General features: G+C 39.6%; 1 protein-coding gene across 1 annotated transcript; it reads right to left on the bottom strand.

Moving 5' to 3' along the window:
* Window positions 1-92: 92 nt before the first annotated feature.
* On the bottom strand, window positions 93-27,987 carry ugt8 (UDP glycosyltransferase 8). Its single transcript, XM_042485695.1, has 6 exons — window positions 27,798-27,987; window positions 18,868-19,703; window positions 13,342-13,484; window positions 7,302-7,378; window positions 5,126-5,345; window positions 93-4,004 (listed from the first exon to the last, which is right to left on the bottom strand). The coding sequence occupies exons 2-6, from the start codon at window positions 19,699-19,701 to the stop codon at window positions 3,623-3,625; spliced, it is 1,656 nt and encodes a 551-aa protein (XP_042341629.1). The 5' UTR covers window positions 19,702-19,703; window positions 27,798-27,987; the 3' UTR covers window positions 93-3,622.

Here is a 27,987-nt window from a genome sequence, read left to right as displayed (position 1 = left end):
AAATAGATAATACATTATACCACAGCCACTTTTGGAGAAAAAAAAAGTTTCAATCATCTCTGCAAACAAAATATGTCATTTTTATTCAGCATTAGTATTTTGTTTACATTGTTCTATTTACAACATGGACACACATGACAGGAAAATTGAGGACTTTGTCATTTTTAAATCAAAGTAGAATGAAAGTTTTAAAAAAAGGCAAGTGAGTGGAGACATGTAATATTTAAGGGGTTAGGAGGAAGATAAGACAAGAATACAAAGACAGCCAAATACATCAGGAAGTCAAGAATAAGACAAAGAGGCGGACACATGGAACAAACAAGTGCACTACTGAAGACGGAACAAAGAAAAACTTCAAGCTGATGAAATGCAACAACACAAGAACAGAGACATGTCAGACTGAGGAGTGAGCACAGAAACATAGGAGAGTAGTAAAGGACAGGCATGGATGGACTTTTAATGTGGTCTATAATATTAATACTGAAAATAATAATTAAAAAATAGATGCATCTTCACAAACATTTCTTTTCTCTCCAGACCCTGTTCATAGCTTGTGTAGCACCTGCAGGCCCGCCTCCCATACCCAACAGCTGAGCTTGTTACAGATGATGATAATGATGATGATTCAAGTATAATAGTCTGTTTTCAGCAGGGCGGGGTCGGGCTGTGCAGGTGTAATTGTAGCTCACAGAGAAAGGAAGATCATGAAGCTTTTCTCAATTATCACAGGATTTGTGAACATACATAGTTGGATGTTAAGTCCTCGACAACTTTTGACAGGTTAAGTGATAGCATTTTTTCTGTGTCCTTTAAATACATTGCTGTATTGTCCATGTGAGGCTTTAGTAAGTTGGTAAACAATAACTTTGCTAGAATGCCAATTACAGTTGTGATTCACAAAGTAGACGTCTGGGTTTTGTTGCTGGAACAATATAGAATATAGGAAAGTACAGTAAGTGTGGTGCAGTGGTTTGCAGACCTGTCCAGCTAGAAGTCTCATGTTCATGAGATTTTTATGTCCCATGTCCACAAGCCTTCTGAAATGTCCATTAGCAAGATACTGAATCCCCACAAACTGTGACGATTCTCTTCCAGCTTGCCCTGTACTTTGATCTCCTCGACGGGGGTTCAAGAAAAGAGAATTTCGCTGTGGGGATCAGTGTCACTTTGACACAGTATTATCCATTGTAAAAGTAGCGGGGTTCACCTTTGTTGTCGGAACTAAGTCACTCTTTCACCCTCCTTACACCCTTCCTCCATCTGCATTAAGAATTAACAGAGACGATGGCCGAGAAACAAGAGTAAAATAAAGCAGAGTGGATTGACACGTAAGATGATATAAAAGCTACAGAAGGCAACTTCGGTTGTACTGAATGAAAATAACATAGAGAATCCACTGCATAGGTTTTCAATTAGTATGATGACTTCAGAGAATGGTGGAAAAGCCAATGGTTTTTACATCACTCTCAGTGGATTAAAACATACCTCATTGTTTCATCCATACACTCAGTCTAAAGCTGTACAGTGATCACTAGCACTGAAACATCACACATACACATGTATTCAAGCATACTGCATACACAAATATTTGCATTATAAAAGGCCACTTACAGAATGTGAATCATTCACACCCAAAGTTAATTTAATTACATGAGGTCTTCCTAGTTTGTACATGAACCTCTATTGCTATATATAACAGATTTCAACTTGCAGAAGAGGGGCACTGAATGGATTTCTACCTGAAATGTGTCTTTTAAAACTAGCATTTGCAACATAAGCTGTGTCAGAACAGGACTCCCTAAAAACATGGGGTTTCACCCAGAGGCAGTGTGTTGTAAGCTTGATGCACATTCTCATCTGCTTGCATTGGGTCCTTTCTTCACTTTTTGGATAAACTAGCAAAACTATCACTGAAAAAGCTGTCTATTACCCTAATCGTTGCCTTAACCCCAAGATTAAACCTATGGGAGAACGCAAGCTTAACTGTAACTTCAAACAGAAGTGTTTTTTATTTTTTGTAATCATCAATTAATAAAGATGTAGCAAGTACTAGCCAATCGTAGGGAGAGTAAGGTGGGTCTGTTGCTATCCTAGGATTTGTAAAATTGTGTTCGGCTTATTGTTTGTACAAAACTAGCAAAACTCACCCTTCATTTTGAAAAACTCAAACATGCACAAGCTGAGACAGTCACAAAGCGCACATGGGAAAACATTGCCTTGTGTGTTTTCTGACAGAAATCCCTTTCTGGCAGAAATCTATCCATTTTAACCTCAACCACAACTTTTTTCCTAACCCTGACAAACAGATTTCTGGGGAAAAGCCCTCTATGCAAACTTTTCCCAACAGCTCACAGAGCTTGCTGAAGTGTTCACTACTACGCCCTGTAACATGGGTGAAACCTCGTGTTTTTAGGGAGTCTAATGAGAGATCATTCATCAAGTGAATCGTACACGTATGATGTACAAAGTCAAGTGTAGCTTTAAAAATGGCAGTCAAAAGGTGAATCTTTACCAATTAATAAATAAATGAGGGATGCAGAATGAAGATGTGGGACTGACGAAGCAAGTAATCACAAATCAGTAAAGCTCTGACTAATCCATGATCAGATGACTGGATGAGCACATTTCTGATCTGGCTCTGCCTATCCATAGTATCCTTGGTAGCCATTGCTATTAAATCTCTTCATGATAACGTGATTAGCCCTTTTCACACTGATAAGCCAAACAGAACAAACTGTCAGTTTGGAGACAGTAGGAACGCTGCACAGCTAAGGGCAGTCACAGGATGGCACTACCATGTGAAAAGGGAAAAATGGAAAATATTTTCAACACACTTGAAAACAAGACCACCATGAATACTGTGGAAAGCACAGACTTGTGCAGACTTGTCATGGCTGCAGCTTTCAGTTTGTTTCACCAATATGATGTGCACTTTGCTGTGCCAAGAGAAGGGAGTGTATGTGTACCATCATGCAACATGAAATAAATTAAAAATAAGATAGGTTAAAAAGGTCCATCATTAAAATGCATTTATAAAGTAATAAATATATTTGTCCTCTATTTACAGTTTACCAGACACTTGTAGAAGCGGAGTTTGCAGTTAAAAACATTAAATCCTAACTATTTCAAAAGCTATCCATTTGTTTTCTTGTTTTGTTCTGAGGATGAGGGGTTGGCGCTCAGGATTTCCCCTTTTCATCATCCTTCCACTGGTACGGAAGGCAGGAAGACGACAGAGAACATGCAGGAGAGATGACATATGTGAAGAAACAATGTCCTCCCAACGTGTATTTCCTATGTTTCATCCTCGATTACTTTCCAATTTGGTTGCTGTAGCTGCTTTTTTGTTAGAGTTTTTTTTCGTTAAATTCGCCTCAGTGCACACATACACCCACACACACACACACACACAGATTCTTGAGCACCTTATGCCTTGCTCCATCCCCACACAATGCATTGTGTATCCTTCTACAGCCGCTTGCTTGCTCTGAGTAGCAGTTGCCTCTCGACGCAGACCTAAGAACAGCTTTCTCTTCAAAGCTTGTATAAAAACCACTTAACCAAACCTAGAGCTGAGTCCTTGGGGCAACTTCTTCCTCGTCCCTCTTGGCCATTCAAAACACTAATTCATCTTCTTCTCATTTTTCAAGGAGCCATTGCGTTTGTGTTTCCCGTTGGCCACGCTCTCGCTATGGCAATGTCCATTGGCCATGTTACCATCATCCCTTGTGTCACCAGCCCCTCTGCTCTGGTCCCCGGTCTTCCCCCGCATCAATCGTACCAGCCGTCGCAGGGCAAAGACAGCCAGAGCCACAGCGGCCCCTACAGTAAAAATCACATCCAGCAGGAAGTACTGGTAGAGGGACACATCATATACGGCGGAGCGCAGGTGGTTGGCACCTTTGTGACGTAGGATGTAGCTGATCCAGTAGACGGCCCTGGTCACAGGATGGCCCGGCTGGTCTTTGTGGATGTTAGAGAGAGTGCGTGCTTGCTGGCGGTACCTTGGTAGGGAGAGACAGAAGTTGGAAACAATATAAGGAGGCCAGTATGCACACAAGAAGACAGCTATTTATGGAAGGGATGTCCCGAGCCAATGTCAAAGATCTGTATTGGGGACAATCCAGGCATTTTTCAACTGATTGGGATTCTCTATATTGACTTTAGAGAGCCCAATCCGATCCTTTGTTTTAAATCAGCTGAAACAGAGGTTTTTTTACTTTAAGGCACAGCAACGTGAATTGCAGGCTTTGTCAACTGGACGCTGTCTATCTGTCTTTCCACTCCGCTGATCTCCCCAGTGTAAGAGTAGGGGCTGAGTTGCAGTATGAGACTGTTTATTTATGTTATTTACCAAAGTTGTGAGCACTTGTCTTATTTCAACTTAGTGTGAGAGTCTTACAATTTGCTCTCAACTATAGCGCAAGATGTTTCTCCGCCCATACTCTGAGGAGAGACAGACCGCGGTGCAGTGCGTACTATAACCACACCACCACGCCAGTGGAAGCGCAATAAAAGCTCTGCGAGCATAAGGCCAACATGGCTAATATATTGATGAAGCATAATCCACACAAAAGATGTACAGAAGATAAAAATAAACACACAGCACCAAACACTGGAAAATACTCTTTTAAAGTGACAGTGAAATTCCCTCAAGACAGCAACATGGCCAAAAAGATTAAAGAGAGATTTGTAATTTCTTAATTCATTTTGTCATATAAATAAATATATTGTAATTGGAGAAAGAAGACCAAGGAAAAGCTTTGGAGGAGGATGCAGGTATTTTTTTCTTAATGCATTGCAGAGCTATTCATACATTCATATTATCAAGCATAGGCTATACATTGGAGTACTCTGTATTGACAGATATTCAGTACTGAATAACTTCTGTCTGGGGGAAACAATTAATCAGGACATCCCTAAATAATGGGTAATCTTTTAGCATGCTGCAAGGGGAAAACTCTTGAGAGCACAACTTAATGAAAGCAGGATAAAGATACTATGAGTGCCACTAAGTCACACAGTGCTAATTCAATATATGGTCACCAGATGGCACTGATGAACAATACCACTAATATACAAAGCATTTGTGTGTGACTGTGCATACAGCACCCAAAAATCTAACCTGCTGTCTTTGATGACGCTGGTCAGGGCTGTGTAGAGGTCTTCCTCGGTCATGTATTTCCAATGTAGCATGATGCCCATTCCTTTAGCCGCCACACGAGTCATGGTGTCATAGTGGTCTCCAAACAGGGGCACACCAACCACTGGCACCCCGTGATACATGGCCTCGTAGATGCTGTTCAGGCCACCGTGGCTCAGGAAGGCCCGTGTGTTGGCGTGGCCTGACAGGAGGGATGAGGGATGTTATTTTGCATGTTAGATGTTGTGTTCATTATTCATTTTTTGACAGGGTGCAAATTTTGCTGGGTTGGTAGTTCTAGATTATTTACAGTTTATACAGGAGAGCCCACAAACTGCTGCACACTTAGCAGTATTTCACTGTTGATCCCACCTTCATGAAAGTGTGTGTGGTTGGGTGGGGTGGGGTGTGTGTGTGTGTTAGTGTGTGTGTGTGTGCGTTTGCATCATTTCAACAGTATGATTGATAAAATACCTCAGTCAGTGTTTTTATGAAGGGAATAATTAAATGTAAATGTTTTACTTTCTTTATACCCATTACAAAAAAGGTTTAATCCACCTAAAACAGCTAAATTAAACCTCCCTCCTTTTCAAGGCCCTGTATATCCACCTGCGTAGTTTAAGTATGATTCAATGAAGCCTGAAAGTTTGGTTTTTGGCACTCAATACAGCAAATATACAATTTTAATAGCAAAATTCCTATCCAAAAGAACAACAGAATAAAAGGGATAGTTCAGAATTTTTTTAAGTTGGTTTGTATGAGGTACTTATCCAGTCAGTGCATTACATACAGTAAATGTATGTCTGCACTCCCCCAGTATTGAATGTACTGTTTTGGCAGCATCAGCAACAAAATGTATTTTAGCTACCTAAAAAAACAGGCCCACCTACAAAAATTCAATATCACTGTAAGATTACGCTGTATTCACTTTTATGTCAGATGGTGATTTCCTGTAGGAAACGAAAGCCTTTGTTTCACTCTCTTAAAAGCCAGACTAAAAATGTAATTTGACACTGATAAACACTGGTCTACTGCAACCTCGATCTGCAAGTTCATTTGTGTTATTGCGTGACTTTGGCATTTAAAAGGGTCAGTTTGGATTCACCACAGTCACACAATAAAACAAACTAACAAGTTGATCAAGGCTCTCAAATTAAGCAAGCAAAAATTATTGTTTCTGGAGTCTGGTGGCTTTGATGAGGGCATAAATAGGGAACTGAAGCTGTCAACAGCTTTCCCATTGGGAAGGGCTGTCCACAAGGTCAAGTGGTGAAAATGTTCTCATCATAGCATGCACTGATATTGATTTTTTTTTTTTTTTTTTTTTTTTTGGAACTATTTTAGGCGGCCAATACATTTTGACAACACATTTTCCTGCTAAACCAGTCCACAGCAGTACATTTCATAGTTTCTCTTTCAGTACCCCTGTTTGCTTATCCAAACTGGGGATATACCCGACTGCTATCTACTAAAAAATACAGCATACAACCCACTTCAAAAGATCTAAACTTTATTATATTCTAAAAGGTTTCCTGTCTCTCAAGAGATTAGAGATATGCTTCAGTTAAAACTTGCCCACAAATACTGTTATATTTGAAAGGAGATGGTGCTGCAGTACTATTAAATAAAATAAAAAGAGAACTGATAATTTGGCAATCAACATTTAATGCCAACAAGTCCACCTTGGTGTAACAGAGTGAAAGGAAAGAAAAGTTATTGCTTTGTGTTTAACTGTCTCTTTTAAACACTTCTTGACTCACTGACCTAATAGAAAGTCAGACAGGCACAATGTCTCAGTATTTGCAGGCATTGGGTAACCATAGCGCTATTACACCGATGCAGAAAACAATGCTGGCTGTCAATATCTGAATGTTGTTGTACATTCCTCATTCCTGACAGGCACAAAGTGGCTCACACATTCACATTCTACCCATTGCTGAGGTTAATAAGAAGGTATGGGAGGAACCCACCCACACATAACCCTAGTCCGCCGCGCCATCAGTTGACATATCTAATATAGAAACACTGAGGATCAGCCATGTGTCAAAACATGCCCTGAACCAGCCAAACACATCTCAATTTTTATGGTGCAGTAAGCCAGTGTGACTGTTGATAAGAGAGGGTGAAGTACACATTACAGTTTGTGGTGTGTACTCACCTAATAAGTCGTTCTGAGGCATCCAATCAACAAGCTTTGTGTTGTTGCCAAGGTTACTGGGTGGAACTCCAGAGAATCTAAGGAAGGAAAAAAAGAAGTAATGATGTGACAGTTCAGCTCAACTTTTAGTAGATAAGGTTGTCGTCACAGTTTGTGAACACCATGAAATCCCTGAGTGGTTATTCACACAGTAGTTCTGGGTTTATTTCATGTTTGTCCCATATGTGACAGGTAAATGTTTACAGCCATTTTAATATCTGCTTCGTAAATACCTTTGTCGGAGCATTATCTGTGAGTACTCTTTTATATCAACACTTTTGCGACTGTTAATTTGCTAAAAGAAAACTTAAATAAAATACTCTTGTTGGCTCTCTTAAAAGAGAGTTCAAAAAGAAAATCCAATCCACTCTCATATAGGGCTGGGTATTGTGTAAAAAATGACGATACTAGGACCAGTACTGTTAAAGTAATAATGATACAAATAGAGTATTTTACTTGATACCTTTTTTCCCCATCTAATACAATACACACCATGTGAAAGGAAGCATTCAGTTGCATAAAATGCCACTCGATACCAGTGTGTTCAAAGATTTTGGTGGCATCTTGGCATGCTGAACTACCTCGTCTGTCACAAATATGACCTCACCACAACACATACTGTGTGGGTTGCAGTACCTGTGGTAGTGTGCCAATCAAATTTCACGTTAAACTGAAAAAAACGCTTGCAATGACTGACTGTGAGCAAAACCACACATAGTAGTACAGTCAAAATAGTAATTTTAAAACTTAACTAATTTTAAAACTGAGTACAAAAAGGTTCAAATGCAGTTATCATTTGAGTCGCGATGTTTCAATACTACTTGATATTGTTTAATTGCAGTTGATACCTGGTATTGAGTGCTAATACCGAATCCCACTTTCATATCCGTAAATATGAAGCTAAAGCCTGCAGCTGGTTAGCGTGGCCTTTTGTCCACAGACTGGAAGCACAGGGACATAGATAGTCTTGCTCTGACCAAAGATAAGAAAATCCATCTACCAGTACAGCTAATGCTGTGTTAACATGTAATCAGGGGTACGATAAACGGCAGCTTTTAGTGGATGAGAGCACGACGGGAAAATTAAGTGAGGCTGGCAGAAACACCAGAAACAGTAACACTAGACGGTATTGCCTCCAAGGTTAAAATATTTCAACTTTTTGCTGTCTTCCATGATGGAATTTACAACCGCGTGTTAAATTGCTCCATCGCACAGGGAAAAACACAGTTGATCTAGACAATTATGGGAAATTGCTGGAAAAAATACATAAAATTATAAAAATGAAATGACTTTATGTTATATATTTTATTTCAATCTTTGCAAAAAAACATGGTATCACCATCACAACATATTGTAATCTTTGTTTTAACTTCCTGCCATTTCGTCGGACGGTTTGTTTTAACTGTGCCCTACCGAATGTTTTTTCCATTAAAAAAACAAAGTGTAAAAATAACAATTTGCAGTGCAACAGTGAGTTATGAGCTATTACAATTGTACTATTTCTTGACCACACTCAGAAGCTTTAAGGAGTTTCTGGCAACTTTATGGTCACCATAAATCTCCAGGAAGTTAAGAAAGTGAATCACTGCATTATCCAAAATGTTGAACTATTCCTTTAACTTAGTTTTCCTGCGATCAGTCAATGATTAACCAAGTTAGCTATTATGCTAGCTCTCTGAGGCTAATGTGATGCTAATGATACTCTTGGGCTTGAGGGACATGCATAGTAATGGCAGAGAATGCACAGTATGTATAGTGAGTATAAGAGATACTGTATACAGAAGGCTAAATGAATTAATTGAGTGTAACATTTACATGAAGCAGAAAGTGAACAAAGGGGAATTCAATCGTTTTCCCTGATTAAAAAGCAAAAAGCTGAAGGGCCCCACTTGTTCACCCAGACATTTAGGTTTTAACTTTGTCTTCTTGGGGTGGTGGTGAATGTGCACAGCGCCGTGTGTCTGTCTGTTGGTGTCTGTGGCTGTGTGTGCGGAAGCATTTTCCAACAAATGCAGCACACAATACATATGCATGCAACATTACGACCCCCATCCGTCCATCTCTGTCTCCTTCCCTCCCTAACCCAAAGTCTTTCATCTCTCTTTCTCTTCTCAACAAAGCACCAATTCACTGTCCTGCCAATCAAAGCCTACATTCATGCAGCCAATTATCAATGACACGATTCATTTGGCCTGGTCCCTGTCCCTCTCATCAGCCCTCTTCCTTTTTCCATTAGTTTGGAATGGCCACTAAAAGCCAGATTACCATTCAATGTCACACACACAGTCTTTGGACTTACAAGAGGCCCCTGCCTGTATCTGCAAGTTTCACAACATTGTCCCACTTCACCTGCAGACCTGATCAGAGACCTACATGTGGAGTCTCATTGTCTGATATCTCACTGTCAAAGTTCAGTGCTTTTGTTGTCATTTTCCACAGTTATTATCACACATTGTTGCGCACACATGTTGAATGCCATGGCAAATCCAGCCACCCTCATTACAACACACACTACGTACTGCCCACAGCTCTGGCAATCTTTGTGACAAAAACCTCATTCCAGACACTGCAACCACAAGCTGATTGCTTTAGATCACACCAGGGACTCTGCCCAGCTCCAGCCGCTCACTGATTTTTCCAACCTCACAAGTTCAGTCATACAGTGTGTGTCTGTTGTTGAATCCTGCTCCCAGCATGCTGCTTTTAGTACTACACAAGTACTATACAACACGTAATGCTTCATATTGTCTTTCCAATGCAATTAAACCACAAATATTGCAGACACACTCAAGAAAAGTGAGCTACAGACATGGGGTGTGCCATATTATATTGTTCACGATCATACCAGTAAGCTTAGCTGCAGGTATTGAGGGGAGAAGAAGACAGGTGAATTCAGGAGGCTTTAAAAAAGTCGAGATATCCAGTATGTACCTGAGGGGGAGAAACATAAAGGCAGTAAGTTAGGGAGGAGGCAGTGGTGTGGTCGCCTGGAGGGAGCTTGTGATTGGGAAATGCAGGTAGATTTAGGAGGAAAGCTTGTTATTCCCTAGGAAATAGCCTGTACTAATTTGAGTCCTGAGATAATGCTGTGGTCGGTGAGTCGACGGATCGTTTATTTCACTGAGCTTACAGTCCGTTGGGAAGCTTCAGTGGAAGAAGCCTATGAAAGGAAGAAACTGAGGCACACAGACTTACAGGCAGAAGCTGAGCAGAAAGGATGGAAAGCTAGGGTTCGCCCAGTTGAAGTGGGAGGTTGGGGATTTGTAGCTGGATCAGCTATCTCTCTCCTGGTGGAACTGGGAGTGAGGGGACAAAGTTTGAGGAAGACAGTGAGGGAAATTTCAGATGAGGCAGTTAAATCCAGTCAGTGGATTTGGATTAGGAGGAACAATGGTAGTTGGGGACCAGCGAGGGGACGCACTGAATGGACTACTGCTTGAGATCAGGTGGAGAGATCCACCAATCAGTCTTCTCAGGAGAAAATCCATGAAGTGTGAGGGTATTTAGGAGTGGGAGTTGCCTGTTTGAGTCTCTCTGTGTGAGACCATGCTGCCATCCAAGTAAGTGTGTGTGTTGATCCAATTCACCCTTATTTCCCTTAGCTTTAGTCTTGTATGTGAGTTGTAGTATATTGGCAATTGTTATGCATGTGCTCAGGAAGGTAGCATCAACACAGTCACTACCTGGAGTCTGCATAGATATAGCCTGGGTCTGTTGAAGGTGGTATTATTGTTTGGGCTGTGATAGCCAGCCTAGCTGATGAAAGGAGGTTCCCACCTGATGACCCCAAAGATGTGTTAGTCTTCACTGCTCTCTGACTCTCTCTGACCTCTCTCTGGCATTCATATTTAAGTCATAATTGCTGATCAGTGAACCTAGGATCCTCATTGAGTGCTTATCCTTTTCTGGAGCACAAGTTTCTGTGTTTTAGTTGAATTCTAATTAACTGAGTCCTGAGTCTGACAAAAAAATCTGAATGATTTAAAGTTTTCGCTAAATTATTTGTTAAACACCTGTAAATGCTTAACAGGGCACATTTGCAAGTCACACACAGTGCCAGAGAGAAACGTAATGGTACATCGTGATATGACCACGAATAATATGTAATAGTTCCAATGTATTAACTGATATAAAAATATAAATGAGGAACACTTGTCAGCAACATTCAAAGTCCAATAATACAACTACTGTGGGTCCATAACAAAAAACACGTTCTGCACATACAACCGCAGGGTGCAGAACAATGCTAAAAACCAGAGCTAAAACTGAAACAAAACAGAAACAAAAATAACAAGAAATAATACGAATTTTTGGAATTGAAATCTATGATCCAAATAAGAATAAAAACAATAGCCTACTTTAAAGTACTCATTATCTGGCCACAGACATAACACATGGAAGAAAACTTGACTCTGCTGTCAGTTATGACATCGTTGTAATGTTTTTGTGTTTGCAAAAGTAATGACCTTCATCAGCATCCGCACACAGGCACATGTTCAAACATTAACCAAGCCACACCATAAATGTATAGAATGTCAGGTTTGAGAGCTGTGTATATATATGTACTAGGATTAAGGTTTTGTTCCTGCATTCTATATCAGTAATGCATTACTTGGATTCCCCAGGGTATATTGACAATATAAGCACACATTGTCTCATGAGGATCTGCAGCCTCAAAATAGTCAGTCTAATGGGCTTTTCTTTAGTCATCTATGGGATAAAAATTACACAATGTGCATGTGATGGTCAATGAATCACAAACTCTTAAATATGCAGAGATAAGAGTTAATGATTAACAGGTTCATGGATGGAATTTTAAAGCACTGCAAAACCAGGAGACAGATTTTTTCCCTCCTCTATCAGCCCTGCTTGCCCTCCTCTTTATTCCTTGCTGCTCAGGTCATAGTCAGAGGATCTGCTGTCGGACTCTTTGTAAATGATTACAAGAAGATTAGATTTTAATCAGACCTATCGCTCTCACTGGCCAAGCACAATCATTTTAGACAGACCTGTGAATGACCTCTCTTTATTTAGTCACCCTGAGCACATAGAAACATCTGCATCTATGGTGTATAACTCTGTGACAGACACATGCATGCACAGATATGAGGGCAGTTTTAGTTTTCCCCATCAGTGACATAATATGCCACAATTCCCTCAAACATGCAGGTATTTATCTGCAAGTTTAAGAGTGAGACACCAAGTAGTGTGTTTAACTGAGCTGTATAAATCCATTGCCTTATGTGACTTTGCTGAATTAAATCAATGCAAATGTCTTCCCACCATAAAAATGTGAAGCATCTTACTGGGCAGGTTCTACTATTCAATAGTAAAGTAATGAATCTCAAAATGCGGAAGTCTGTTAGCCTTTTTGCACTTCCAGTTCCCTCGTCTCAAAGTCAATGGGTTTTTTGAATGGGTTTTTAGTAAAATGCCTTATATAAGGTCTGTGGTTAACATAGGACAAAAATATTTAGACGTTTTGTTCTGAAACATTAAATATGTCCGTACAAACCAAAATTTCAAACTTTTAAGGTTTTATGCATCTTAAAAAGGCGGATGCTTATTTTTGGCAATAATGGAAAAACCCATTCACAAATCCCATAAGGTTTTTGATGAGGGAACTAGTGCGATGCTAACTTCCTGGTTGGCCTACAAAAACATGTCATCCCTTCACCACTCTATGCTGTTTGAACAACTGGATGACCTCATATAATACCCTGAAGCAAATATGAGGTGGGAATATGGACTTTGGACAGGCAAAGACCATCACAGAGGAACAACGTGCAGCCTGTATTTTATGATGTGTCATTAAACAGAAGTAGTCTAGTTGATTATGGTGGTCCATATAAAACCATAAATTACAGTCTGATATCATTTGCCATCCAGAGCCCTATGAATGCTGAGTGGAGAAAAATCACTAACTTAAAGCTAACTACAGAATCCTGTTTACATCTGTCAGTCACATCTGTGTACAGTATGAGAGAGAAAACATATTTACCTCCAGACAACACGCTGGGGCAGCCTGGCGAGGGCTCCTGCCAGTTTGTGAGCGATGTCATGGGAAAGGTACTTGACCCCAGCTCCGAACGACACAACCACAAAGCCATGCTCCGCTGTGTCATTCACCCACGCCTCGAAATCCTGTCGGAATATGACAGAGAGACAGTAAGCTAAAAAATAAAATAAAAATAAAGATATTTATAATAATGCAAAGCACAAACTACAAAACAATCCTCCATTTCTTACTTTATCAAGTCCCTTTTGTCATCGTAGATTAATTCTTGTGTATTGCAGGCATTCAGATGACCCATATTGAAGCAATAATGTCATCGTTGCAATTTAAGAGCTGAGCGCCATATCAGATTATTTTTAAAGCATTAACAAGTAGCTGACTGACATCAATAAAACAGACCCTTCACCTCACATAAACTTTTAATAGTGTTGCTGTTGTCTTTATTACTTTACAAGTGAATTTTGTGTCACACTAATGATCTGAATGATTTATAGGTTTACAGATAAATGTGAGGTGATGCCATAAAACTCACTGCAGAACTTTGCAGAATCATATCAGTGAGCATGTAGTTAACAGTAAAGTTTTTATGTGTTCATTTGAAAAGCAACAAGTGGATTAGAAAATAGACTCCCAAACAAGTCATGCTGCAGCTGGTACAGATTGCTACAATAGGTCCATGTGGACCACTTAAATTTAAATCTTTAATGTAAGAAATGTCCACAGAAGAAGTTTATCAACCAAAACACAGAATGTTTACTGCACAAAGTTGTTAAACACATTTAAGTTAATGTCTCACAACTACAAGTAAAGGTGTGCTGAGTATGCATTCTGCAATGTGGTGCCAAGTATTGCATTATGATTTCAATGTTGAAGGTCTACAGATTGATGAATCTTGATGGACCAGCAACATTTTCCAATGATGTGACATCCAGACTAGCCCTATCAGACATTATCCGCCAGGCACTGCAATTTTCTTTTTTCAACACATTCAATACTACAGTAAAATCGACAGCATTTTTTGGGCAAATTTTATTCTTCACAAACTGTGACATAAATCTCCTCTGAATAGCTGCATGTTGCAACTTGCTTAAAAAACTTGAAGCCTCGACAAATCAATTATAAAACAGGACACCAAACAAATGCTGGTCTCTTATGGTGATGACAATGCAACATACTTCACTGCATCTATGGGAAAACTAGTACTGCAGGTGCTGATTTGATTTACAAAACACCATCAAACTACATAAGAGTCAACAGAGCAACCAGCAATCAGGTACAAATATCCTCCTTGAAGTCCACACTCAAACACTCTTCTTTGTTGTGAATGTATTACACTTACACCCTTAAAGGGTCGGTTCACCTAAATCACAAGAAACGGTATTTCCTCTTGTCCCCATGGTGATTTTGAACCACACAGTCAGTTTTATGTGCCAAGTTTTGAGGTGTCTGAAGTTTCTGTTGCCAGCAATACAATTGAAGCAAAGGAATTCTTTTGTGATGGTCAAAGAAAAGTCAGCAGCATTACGTAGCTCTAGAAACGAGATCCTTGTTAGTTTGGGTAATCCACAATCCTCACATACAACAGTTGTATCTGTCAACTATTTTCTACAGAAGAAATGCCCCGGTCTGCAGAAATGGAGGAATGAACACATGAGCATCCAGCAAGTTTACTAACTAGAGTGTATCAACCGAGCTGAGGTATCCATATTTGTTTGCCTTTAGACAGTGCTCTTTGTATGAGGGTCGAGTAGAATATTGGGGCATTTGTAGTTTACACAGTGTGTGTGTGTGTGTGTGTGTGTGTGTGTGTGTGTGTGTGTGTGTGAGAGAGAAAAGGGGTTGTACTGGTTGTAACTATTACAGTCGATGCATACAGTTGATGATGGTTTGTTAAAACATTTGAACTCATTGCTTTTATCCTGTAGTGAAAATGAAGCATGACAAAATGTTTTTTGTCTTTTTCTGACTATAAATCAGGGGTGTTCAAACTGTTTGAATGGGGCCCAGATTTTTTAAAAAGAATGGGGGACCAGCCACTTCTCACATCATATGGATTTCAAAAACCAAAAAAAAACCACATACAAATGAGACACATGCAACTACTATTACTGAACTATTACTGAAAGCGGTGGCTTTCGCTGTTGACACATTTACGCTTGATGAAATCTTCATAAAATTTCAATAGTTCAATACAATAGTTCTGCCTATGTAGTTCCTTTCTTCTAAGTGCATGGGCATTAATTAAGTCTTGCTTAATTAATCAGTATTGTGTGGTGGGCCTCATATTTTTGAATGAAAGGTCCCATTCCTAAAGCACAAACATTTTGCTTGTAATTCTCTGCATGGTTTATTAAATACACACAAATACTTACACAATACTCACTAATGATGCAGCATATATTCTTTTAAAAGCATGGAAATGCATTACACTTTACTTGCCACCAGCAATTAAATAATGCATTAATATGTACTTCACTTTGCTGAACACGTACAATGACAACCTATGACACTGCATGGGCTTTTATAGCAGGTTATGAGTCCTGGCTATAGTTGATTGTTAAGGTGTATAGGCTATCAGGTGAATTCAGGTATTCATAATGTATTATCAGCCCCATCAGTCAACATCTAGGTTACGAGTTTATATAGTCAAGAGCATTCACAAGACATATGACACTTAAAATTTTACCGGATGATGAGATTCACAGATTGACCTGTCATATTTAAATCTGGGACGCTGACATGAACAGTATTTGCAAGTTAAAAACTGGTTACTATCGTAACATCTCTGTAAAGTATTATGATCTTGCTGGGTACAAGGTTAAAGGGTTAGGGGAAAGAAACAGCAACTATTTAATTGGAAAGCAAGACCTCATAAGCACCGTTTACATTATTTTACTTGCAAACCTGCTACCTATAACCATTGGTACACTATGGCATTAGTCTATCAAATAAAAGTAACTGTGATATTTAAAAAATTAGCTCCTCCTGGGCCCTTTCCCTGTTTTAGATTTTAATCAAAGGAGTAATCCACATTTTTTAGTAAACTAGCTTCTGGTTAGTGAGGAAATATTGAGTGACAGTGGGAGATCAGGGAGCAGCCATGCTGGAGTGATAGAAGTGAAGGACAAGTGATGGGAGGGAGGCTAACGGCCCAGCTGCGGCAGCTAAAGCTGGCCCTGGCACGGAGCAACATCAGGGGCACACTGGGCTCTGTGTCCCTGCAGCGCAGCTCTACTGTCCCTACAACGCAGCCTCAGTGACCCCATAAAAGAGTCTCAGTGTCCCCAGAGCTCAGCCCAGAACAATGGCCTCGTTCTCCCTCCACTTCCATTATAACTCCCTCCACACAACATGGCACAATGCTCCCTATTGGCTGGAGTGGCATTCCAAAACCCCCCACAGTAGATACCGACGGCCCGCGCTCTCGGCGTCCGAACGCTGGACTAACCCCCGTCACCACCCGCCTCTGCTCTCCATGACGCCCCACCCTTTCGGCTCAAAGTCTACCGCGTCCATTCAACCCAAACCCATCCTCACCCCAGCATCATTTATAAAGGATCGCTTTGTGGTGGGATTGATAATCAGAGGTACACCAATGAAGGGGAAGACAATGGGGTCAAGCGAGGGCAGATACAAAAAACACTGAAACTCAGTGAGACTGTTAAGACGGGAGAGACGTTGCAGCCAGTGAGTGAGAAAAGTGCTGGCTTGATTCCACTCATCAACAAAAATTTTCTTTTGAAACGGATGTAAGCGATAAGAGCTCCCACCACTTTTGTTAATGTTTTCTTTTTGTTTCAGCTTTTAAATAAGTATCTGACATTGCACCACATTATAATTATAAGGTTCTATCTGTGTTCTGAGTATTTTTCACATATTGAGCTTTGGAATTTTTCATTCCACATAGCACAAATGATATGAACCTTTTGTTTTTTTAAATAAAAAGTTAGAAAATGCATAAAACTTCAACCTCACATAATGTTAAAAGCTTATCACAGAATAAGAATATATGAATATATCAACTTTGACAAAAATGTCAGATATAAACTTATAATTCTGAGGTGATGATTAGTCAATAACAAACAGTTGATAGAAAACTGATTCATGCAAGGCAAAACAAAGGCAAGACCAAACTCTACCTGTCGCCTTCATATTAAATCCGTTGGGCTGCATGCACAGAGCACACACATACTAAGAAAGGCAGAGCGCTAAATGTCGCTGTGTTTAAGTTGACTGTTGCTATTTAAAAATTAAAAACTGTGAAAATGCTCTTCCTATATACTTAAATGTAATATAAAAAGGATTAAACCTCCTCCAGGTCTGAATGAAGCAATATGGCTTTCCATCCTCTCCATGAAACCATACTTTGGATAATGTCATGGTCAAACTGTGTTCACATGAATTAGCCATTGTATTGCAGTACTTTTGTCACCTATGGCATAGAGCCCTCATTTTATGCTCTAACATCCATAGTGGGCTCTGAAAATACTAATGGACACAGCGATGAAATTTTTGCTTTAGCATGAGGATCTTTGAATTATTGAGACCATCTCTTAATATAAATGAGTGAGGACATTGACTCCATAGCAGGGCTCGGCCATTTGATAATATACAGTATGGACTAAGTCACAATGTTTGCCCTTGCTGACGGGGAACTGAAGCCATTGTCTCAAAGCCACATGACTCCTTTGAAGAAAACCATAATTTGACTATGCAAATCACAGGAGTTGCTGGTGTACCGCTGCCTTGATTGGTTAGTGTGTCAGGTAAAGCGGACAAAACATTCCAAATTAAGTGCACACAAATCATTTTTTAGGTGGCTAAAATACGTTTTACTGCAGCCCCAGTCCACAGCAGTGCAATGTTTAGCTTTTGTGCCAATAGATGTGGTTAATCAACGACAGCAGCAAAACAACGAAGCACATAAAAAATCAATTTAAATTAAAATCAACTGCCAGCTGTCTACCGAGAAGTTACTGTTGTTGTTGTTGTTGTTGTTGTAGCTCAATGTCACAGTGATTTGGTCTCCACTGTGAGATTGTGACAATGTATTTGTCATCCATCACAGACTTTGCCATGCAGTTAATACTGCGGTAACTATCCCTTTACCGTACCTTTTCTCTCAGTGCAATAGGCCACTGTGGAAAATGTTTCACATCATTAGCAGGATTGATTTATGACCACATCGGACTTTATATGATGTTTGAAACAATGTGATAAGGTACCTTGATATGACACATATTTAATTAGCTGGATTAGCTAAAAAAAACAAACAGACATTGCTGTCTGTGTACTTCATCCTTAGATTGATCCTAAAGTTTTTTATCTGGTTTGTCACTGACAATGTGATATAAAGTTACATACACTGTACAAAAGGATTTTATCCATATCAGTGACTCCTACTCTCCTTCAACAAGGACACACATTGGCACGAGACCACACAAAACCTGTTTGTGCCTCACCAATCTCACCATGTGCTTGTAAGCCGCCTGTGTTTCTCCAAGTACTGACCTGTGGCAAAGGGCTGGGGGGCTTGGTAAGGATGCCTCCTATGTACACCACATGTGGCAGCGTGGGCCGGGGGAACTCCAGAGCCATGTCAGTGCAAAGCATCCACAGCCGGCTGCCCTGCACCAAGTCGGCCATGGCCACTTGAGGCTTCACTCCATGTTTCTTCATAATCCGGTCATACTTGGGCAATGCAATATAATGGACTCCAAAGCGCTGCACCAGATAAACAGCTGTGTTGGTGATCCTCTGGAGCAGAGACATGCGGTCAGTCAGCAACGAGTTGAATTCGGGTACATATGAAAGCGGGGCCGGGGCACCTGCCTCTGCAGGGTACCACAGGCCTGTGCTGAACACGGCATATTTCACACCCAGGATATGAGCGATCACAAAACCGCACATCTCATTAGGGTCCACCAGCAGCAGGTCAAACTTGGCCTCCTTGAGGCGGGTCATTACCTCGACACTGCCAACGACAGCGTCACAGTTCTGGGAGTAGTGGTCAAGAATGTCAAACAGTTCCAGAAATGTCAGGCGGCCCGAGAAGATGTTGCTGACTTTGGACTGGAGGAAGTTGTCAGCTGTGGTGCTGTTAAAGATCCCTGGGTAGCGCTGTAAGTGGTAGTGAGGAGAGGGGGGCACCCCGCGGCCCTCTGAAATTAAAAAATGGGTCTCATGGCCTTCCTGGTGCAGAGCCGTGGCCAGTGTCTTGAAGATGTAAAGATGTGATTCAAACATGATGGGTGGGACCACGATCACTTTTGCAGCCCATGATGCACTGGGACTCCAGGTGAGGAGGCCGAGGAGGAGGAGTAGTAGTGACGAGGGTAGTAACATGGCTGAAATCATAGAGAAATGAACAATGTTAATGCCTGACGTTAGAGTAAAACCAGAGGACAGTGATGAAAAAGAAATGTCATAATATACACAGTTACACAGTTGGTAGAGATAATTATTTAGACAAACAGTCTAACATCTTTATGGATGAGCCTGACATAAAATCACGGGTCATAAAGTTGCCTAACCACAACTCAGAGAGGATAAAAAAGATTTTTTTTTTTTATTATTTTTAGATAGTCGTAAACTTTTCTATGACCCTTAAGGCCCAGACACAGCACATCCACATCAAAGAACTAGTCGTGACAAAGGCCAACTGATGCAGTACCTCATGTCGCCTGAGTCTCGGCCAAAAAGTTACACCTGAACAAACTACAAAGACTACACCCAACAGCCAATTAGCACAAATGTTCTGCGCCTTTGTGAGAGGAATCAATTCTCCATCCTCCATCGTATCGTCATTTAAAAAAGAAAGTCCGAAGACCAACATGATACATTTAAGATGCTAGAAACAACAAAGGATATTTACTGTGAGCTAGCAAAGAATAACACAATATATTGCAAACTCTTTCAGCTGAAGAGCTCAATGGCTAAAAATATAATCTTAATAAAACATGTTTATTTTGATCTCATGCCCTCTAGACTTTAGCCATTTACGTAGCCTTACTTTGACCCATCATTATCCATCAAAGATGAGGAAAGGAGTATTTCACAAAGGATAAAAAAGCCTATCTTACACTGTAATCATCAAACTTCCCGCCTGAAAGTACATTGACTCTAGTCATCATCCTCAAGTTTCATCTTTCTGTCACACATACCGAGGAGCAGTATTGAGAAAATACATCCTCTCAGTGTCTGTAGTTTTTTTTTTTTTTAATTCTCAATAGTTCCCCCTCCTTGATCAACTTTTGCCTTTTTTTCTATCTCTGTCGATTCCATCCTTCATCCTTCCCCACTCTGCTCAGCCGTCACTGACATGGTGTGGGTAGCACCAACGTCATTCTAAACCTCCGGCCGCTCTATTCACAAGCACAAATACAAAGAGCCATTCTCATGCCACCATGTCATAGTCCGTGCCCTATATGCCTACATCCTCCTTCTCATTTGGATTAATCATCAACACTGGAAACCTCTCCGAGCCATCAGTTATCCTCGTACTCTACAATGACTAACCCATGCTCTCCAGGGTGTTACATCTTAAGGCCGGCGTGTCCAAAGTCCAGCCCAGGGGCCACTCGCGGTCCTCGGACAGATTTTAAATGACCTGGGGCTTGTCTTTCAAAATATACTATATGTAGCACACCACACAATATTGGTTAATCATTGGTATTGGTTTTTTCTTTGCACTTATGGCAGGACTATTATACAGTTTGTGGACATGCACCAAGTAGGAACTGTGCAGACAGAACTAGTATGTTTTAATAAAGATACGATAAACAAGCAAACAAACAAAGACAGAAGCTTAACAGCGTAACAGCATCAACTGCAAAGGTCACTGCTTTCAGGAGCAGTGAAGAGTTGAATATTTTCTCAGTGGAAGATTAAACAGTTGCTTTTGTCCAATTTGTATGTGACTTTTTTGTAGTAACCCATATAATGCAAGAAGCATCCAGCCGCAAGGTTTTTTCACATTATTTTATCTGGCCCCCATTCAAAAATGTTTGGACATCCCTGCTTCAGTATGCTGACCTTTGGAGGAAGTTGTATAAATGACACTTCATGAACTGAAGTGTGATTTTGACTTTACTGGCCAAGTAAGCACTGAAAGCCACAGCTAAAAGAAGGGCTTTGTGTAGCATAGTGAGTAGTTCAAATGTTAAACTGCAAACAACACAACATGGCAGCAGATTATTAATTTCTTGCACTATTTACATAATATGGGTAGTGTTCCATCGCATTAACCCTTCAGTTAGACATCAGTTTTGTTGTGCTGCATTTAGACACCTCCAACAAGCATTTAAACCTATGAAACCTTAAAGGATTGGTTTGATTTCTTCAGAAAACATGGGAAAAAGACCCTTAGCAACTTGACAAGAAATGTCTAGAGAAAAAAATAAATAAAAGGTGACAAGGAAATGACTTGAAAATAAGCTGTGGGGAGATTTTTAGATATTACTCCAAAAAAGGAATGATAATGTCCAGAAAACTAGATTTATAATTTATATATATGTGTGTGTGTGTGTGTGTGTGTGTGTGTGTGTGTGTGTGTGTGTGTGTTTTGTTTTGTTTTGTTTTTTGCACGTTCATAAGGTAATTGCCTTGTCTCTTTCCAAATTTTTTGTCCATTTGTTGTTAAGTTGCCCATTGCCTTCGTCCCATGTTGGGGAGAGCATACAGCTGTATGCTGTTCCATAGTATCAGTGCACATGAGTTCAAAAGAGGTCAAGAGAAACTGAGGGCATGTAAGGTAAAATCTTGCACACAGTAGTTCGTACTCATACGTTGGCACTGTAAATCATCAGCATTAGCATGTGCTACATCTTCTTAAGCTAATAAATGAAATGTGCAGTCAATGTTTTAAACCCAGCCTGGTCTATTGGGTGTTTCTGTGTGGAGTTTAAATGCTCAAGTGTTGCATGGATTTCATCCAACAATCTAAAAACTTACAGATTAGAGGAATATGAAATTGTAAACCGCCTGGAGGTGTAGATGTAATTGTGTGTCTTTATATATCAGACTGGCAGCCTGCCCAGTCTGTACCCTGCCTCTAGTTCAATGTGTTCAGGAATAGGCTGCAGCACCACGCGATCCTGAACAGTACAAGGGATTATTTGTCCTGTCAGCCTCTCAAGGTATCTCTTGCATCACGTTTAATATCTCTTTACATTACGTCTCAGTCTATATCAGATAGCACAGTCCATATCATTTCTGCTGACAAGCTCCTGATAGCATCTTAACAGGATTACATAGTGTATCAGCCACCTGTTTGTCCACAATATGAAGTTTCTCTCTGCAAACAGCTGGGGCCGGGTGGGAAGAGGAATCAAGGTGGCCACTATTTTGTTTAGCAATCTGAGGACTGTTGACAGTAACTATAGAAACCAGCCGCTGTCTACTGAGGACTGTGAGGCGTCATGACTTAAATTACTAACAATGGAGTCTGGTTACCCTGCGCACTGGGAGGGCTGAGCAAATTATCTGGATTAAGAGAATTAAAGGATACGAAATGACAGAGTGTTTGGGGTGAAGATAAAGTGAGAGGAATGAGGTGCACAAGTTAAACATAATTTAAAGTTTTCACGGAAAGCTTTATATAAGGCATAATATGTTAAGCAGATTAGAGCTGGGCAACAGGCCCATATCAATGTGATATTGTGATATGAAACGGCTACATTATTATCAAATGTCTGATACCAAAGCTGAGGGAAATCTACAATCATGCTTCTACCTGCACACCCATCATATTTAGTCTTTTAATTCCAACTCAAAATAATGTGTAGAAGCAAAAGTTCATCCTATCTATTTTTAGACTTTTACACATACTTCCATTTAAAAAATATTTCGAAGTTTCAATTATAGTACTAAACCTTGAACCTGTCCAACCAAAAACACCCTTCTGTTTTCATTCCTTTACAGGTCATTATAACTGATAATAATACTACTAATAATTATTATAATAACAATAATAATAATAATTATGCAGTATCATATATCAAGTGAAACCGTGATATTCTCTGAGATGGTTATTGTACCATGAAAATCCCACCACTTAGGCCTCAACAGACAAAATATTTTAATTAGAAACTGAGAACATATCTCTGCTATCATCTCACATTAATTGCCTTGTATTGCATCTTTCAGATGTCTATGATTGAAAATCAAACCAATTAAAGCTTTTAGAGGATGCTATTTTCATCTATTAAGAATGGCACAAAAAGGTAATTATACAGTGATGATCACTCTCTCATATGATAATCTTGACTAACATTTCCTTGATTTGGCACAGCGGGAGGAGCAGTCTCGCTGCTTTCACAGTGGGGGTTCATTAGCTCAATGCACCCTGTTGAGAGGGGAGAAGTAACTTCCAAGAACTGATTTTAAGTCAAACATAAGTCTGTTCAAGCTGTTTATTTTTCCTCATATCTTTCAAATGAAGTGTGATTAATTGATTCTCGGTTTGTTTACTGCAAAATAATCAAAATGGGTTCCCATTAGGGCTGAAGATTTACAAGACTGGGTTAGTAAGGCTTTGATCATAAAAAAGGAAGGAGCCCACCTGGTGACATTTGTGGGAAAAAAAGAAATTTTGTGGCAACAACTTTCTTAATTAATGGGAATAAAATTATTAAGCCATAGCCATTCTCAAACAAATGGTGGGAATTAAATAATTTCTGATAGCTTTGAGAGAAGTATTGATCTCTATGGAGATGACTGTTAAATCATTGATTTCCCTGCAAGTGTATCATCAGTAGCTTTAGCTAAAAATGAACACAATTGAATTGATTTTGTTTTGTTTTCATCTAGGAATTACCATGACATACTTCAGTCACTTGCAGTTAAGCAAGCGACACTTAATACTCGGCTGCTCAAAATGCACAGGTTAATACGCAAACAATATGCTGGGAGTTAAATTTCATCACGCAACAGCTGGAATGACCTGGAAGTCTAAATGGCTACATATGGATGCATTAATGCAAAAAAAAAAAAAAACAAAGATGTTTGACTGATTTTCATAGCTCTGGGCCCTAAAGCCTCAGCCATGGGTCATTCCTGTATTTTGCTCTTGGACCTGACTTAGTGTTTGTTTTTACGACAAGTTAAAACCTTAATGGGATCTGTAATGGTCTGCCAATAGATTGCTTTTCCACAAACGAACGAACGAACCATACGACTGAAAGCTGCACAAACAAGCAGCGACACACACATCATAGATGTAAGACACCAAATGAATTTACAATAAAATCTTTTCTTATTCAGACTTCTGATGTCACTCATATGTTTGTGTTTAAGGGATTAGGGCCATCTGTTGGCCAAAACTCTGTTTATGGTAGCCTATCTCAGCATATATAATGGCCATTATTCATTACATCATAAACAGCATCACTCCAAAACTTTATAACCACTCCACCTCATCCAAAACTTGAATCATCTCTTCCACAGAACTTATTAAAGATGCAATGTGTGAGATATGGTCAGAATTTTAGTGTAAAACATTAAAAAAATGAACTAATGTCTATGTGCTGTGTTGCAGAGATATCTACAGAAATGAGTGCGCTAACCAGTTATAATTATCTTGGAGTCCAGTATAAGTGTTTGTTGTTCTGACATAGCTGTGATCTCTGCCGACATAAAGGTCAACAGTCTTTATTGTGCTAATACTTCCTCTTCCATAATTGACAATAAAAAAGCAAAGGAAACAATGATACAGGTGTATTTAGGTCAGCCACTTCAGGCCTTTACAACCAAGCTAAGATAGCTAGGCTAAGCCAGTTTGCAGGCTTACTATTTGCCTCCTGCTCAGGTTAGTGATCTTAAATTAAAGTCTGACTCTTTCTCGTTTGCACAAATAAAGAAAGTCATGGCTATGCATTCTTTAATTTTTTTGTATTTTCTTTTGTTACAGATTTGTAACAAAAGCTGTAAAGAAATCATTATTTCTAGCATATTTTTTTCAACACATCACAAGTCAGAGGTTGATATAAATTCTAAGATGCTGACAAAACTGGCCCAGTGGCTTCGTTTCAATGTCTACATTAAACATATCTACGTCAGTGCATGCATGTGTAAAAAAGCACATTAGGTCAAAGTCAGCACAAGGTTAACCATAAAATTACAATATCTGTAAAATAAGTGTTATGTCCTGTGAAAACTATCACGAAAGGTGGAGCCTAGACCACTTAAAGAATAAGTTAAACTTAGGTTAAGAGCCATTAGATGCTGAATTTTGGTGAAAACAAAATTTAAGTGGGGAAAAAAAAAACTTTGACTTTCCCATGTCAGGGCACATGAAGAGCTGTTTATAATGGCAACACGGTCTCTGCATGCCCTGATATCTGGAAGCTTCATCAGCACTTGACAGAAAGTGTAAAATGGATATAGATAAAGCCTTCTTGTAAATATCCTCTGAGAAAATTACTCCTCATACACAGAGGCTAAAGAAATATTACCAAATGTCCTACTCAGGGTAATTGGCTTCCTCAATTACCCATATTAACTCAATCAATCCAGTGCTGTTTTCAATGTACCAAACCAGACAGACATTCAGTGTCCTATTTAACCACATTCCTTCCTAGCCGTCTTCCTCCTCACCTCTGCAATTTTTCCTTAATGTCACTGCTGTCATTCTCGATACTCTTTCCTCTGTCTTCATACCTCCTCCTCCACACCACAACCACTGACACACAGTAGAACAGGTCCGACAGGCTCTGTCCTACTAAGAGTTAACAGTTGTTATAGCAAATAGACAAATAACGCAAGTGACAAAAGTTTCCAGTTACCATCGTCAGTATAGCTCTTGCTAAAATAAAGATGCACTAATCAATGCAAAGACTGGTTGGCATGTAGAAGTAAAAAGTATGTCCTTACACTGTATATTCAGCCCACAGTGGTAATTCCTGGGATGCATTTATGTTGAAATAAGGATTGACAACTTTAATACTTGAGTACACAATTTCTCAAGGGTCTTACTCAGTCTGCACGCCCCTGTTCTTTTATGCTTTGCAATAACGTTGAGCTCACAGTAAGGCACGCCTCATGACACATGCCGTTTAAGTGTTTTATGCAACACTACAAAGAATTTGAGGAGGATGCCATAAATCTCAAACAGCATCCAAAGATGTCAGCATGCTTGACTGTTTCTTTTGTTAGGTGATTGTTTTGGATGGCACAGCAGACCAAACAGGTGACTCTGATAGGCTAATATGTTGTAAAACAGCACACCTGTGCAGCCTGGAAGGTTGGCTTTGTTTAATGACTTTGTTTTTGTGGAGCTTAATATGCAACTAAAAATATCTGTGTGTGTGTGTGTCATAGGTGAAAAGCTCACCAAGGTCCATACTTTATTTGAGTTTTCAAATTTCTGTTATCTTTGCATTTTACTCCACTACACGCCTTAAATAATATGCATACTTTTACTCCACAATTTTTCCCCTACGCATGTTATTTACAACAAAATAGGAAAAAAAAGGGGGGGGGGGGGTTAAAAGCTTGTACTTGTACTTTTACTTTTGATTCTAAAGTGTTTTTTTGTTTGTTTGTTTTTTTTTACTTTACTGGAACCTTATTTATTTTTGTTGTGATTTTAAATGTAGATTTTATATGATGTGTGATTTTATGTAAGCTACTGGATACAAGAATTGAATGGGCATGAAAAAAGTATTTATCTAAAACTACTTTTCATACTTAAGCAGAGCAAATACCAGATATTTAAAGACTTTTACTTAAGTAATATTCTAATAGATAGATAGATAGATAGGTACTTTATTGATCCCGAGGGAAATTTAAGTAACCAGCAGCATATTAAACATACAGAATAGAATATAGACCAAAAAATATATAAGCAATATATACAGAGAAAAAGAGAGATGATGATGAATAGGTGACTCTAGCTTCCACAAAAGTAATATTCTGGTGCGATATCTGTACTTTTATTCAAGTGTGGCTCTCAGGTACCTCATCCGCCACTGTCAAAGTCTGACACAAAACCCTAATAATCCAGACAGCAAAACCACTGTTAAAAAAAACTGTTAAAAAACGCATTTAAAATGATGCCATGCAGAAAAATTAAAGTAAAACTGTGGCCTAAAAATATATTACAGGCTGCCATGGTGATGTATCTCAAGATAAAAAATAATACCAGAATCAAACCGCCACAAATAGGTGATTTTTTTTTTTTCGTCATGTATGATACGCAAAGCACTTGAATGCACTGCAGCACGGATACACCTGCGCCTCAGGAGGATTCGCCGTCGCACCTGAGCTTCCAAAAACAGCCAAACAACCACGATAGAGTTCACATCCGTCAACTTCAACAGTATCAACTCACTCTTCACAACTATGGAGGAAATAAAGTAATTTTAAAAAGCAGACTAAAACGGAAGCTGAGCGCTGAGGTGACGCTGCACCTGTTGTGTTGCGCGCAGAGCTGTTGTGCTTACCTTGAGGCTTCAGTGTTGCTCGGGAGAGGTGGAGGGGCGAAACTGCAATAATTTTTTTTAACGCAATTTAAAGTGTCGGGGAGGTAACACACATCAAAAAAGTAGTGATGAAAAAATGGCTGTAAAGTAAAATGTGTCCCCGGGTATCGATCACAGACAGAGGCAACATCAAACTCCCAGTCCGTGTCAC

The sequence above is a fragment of the Plectropomus leopardus genome, chromosome 4 (genome assembly GCF_008729295.1).
Source record: "Plectropomus leopardus isolate mb chromosome 4, YSFRI_Pleo_2.0, whole genome shotgun sequence".
Lineage (NCBI taxonomy): Eukaryota > Metazoa > Chordata > Actinopteri > Perciformes > Serranidae > Plectropomus > Plectropomus leopardus.
This window is presented reverse-complemented; position numbering and strand designations above follow the sequence as displayed.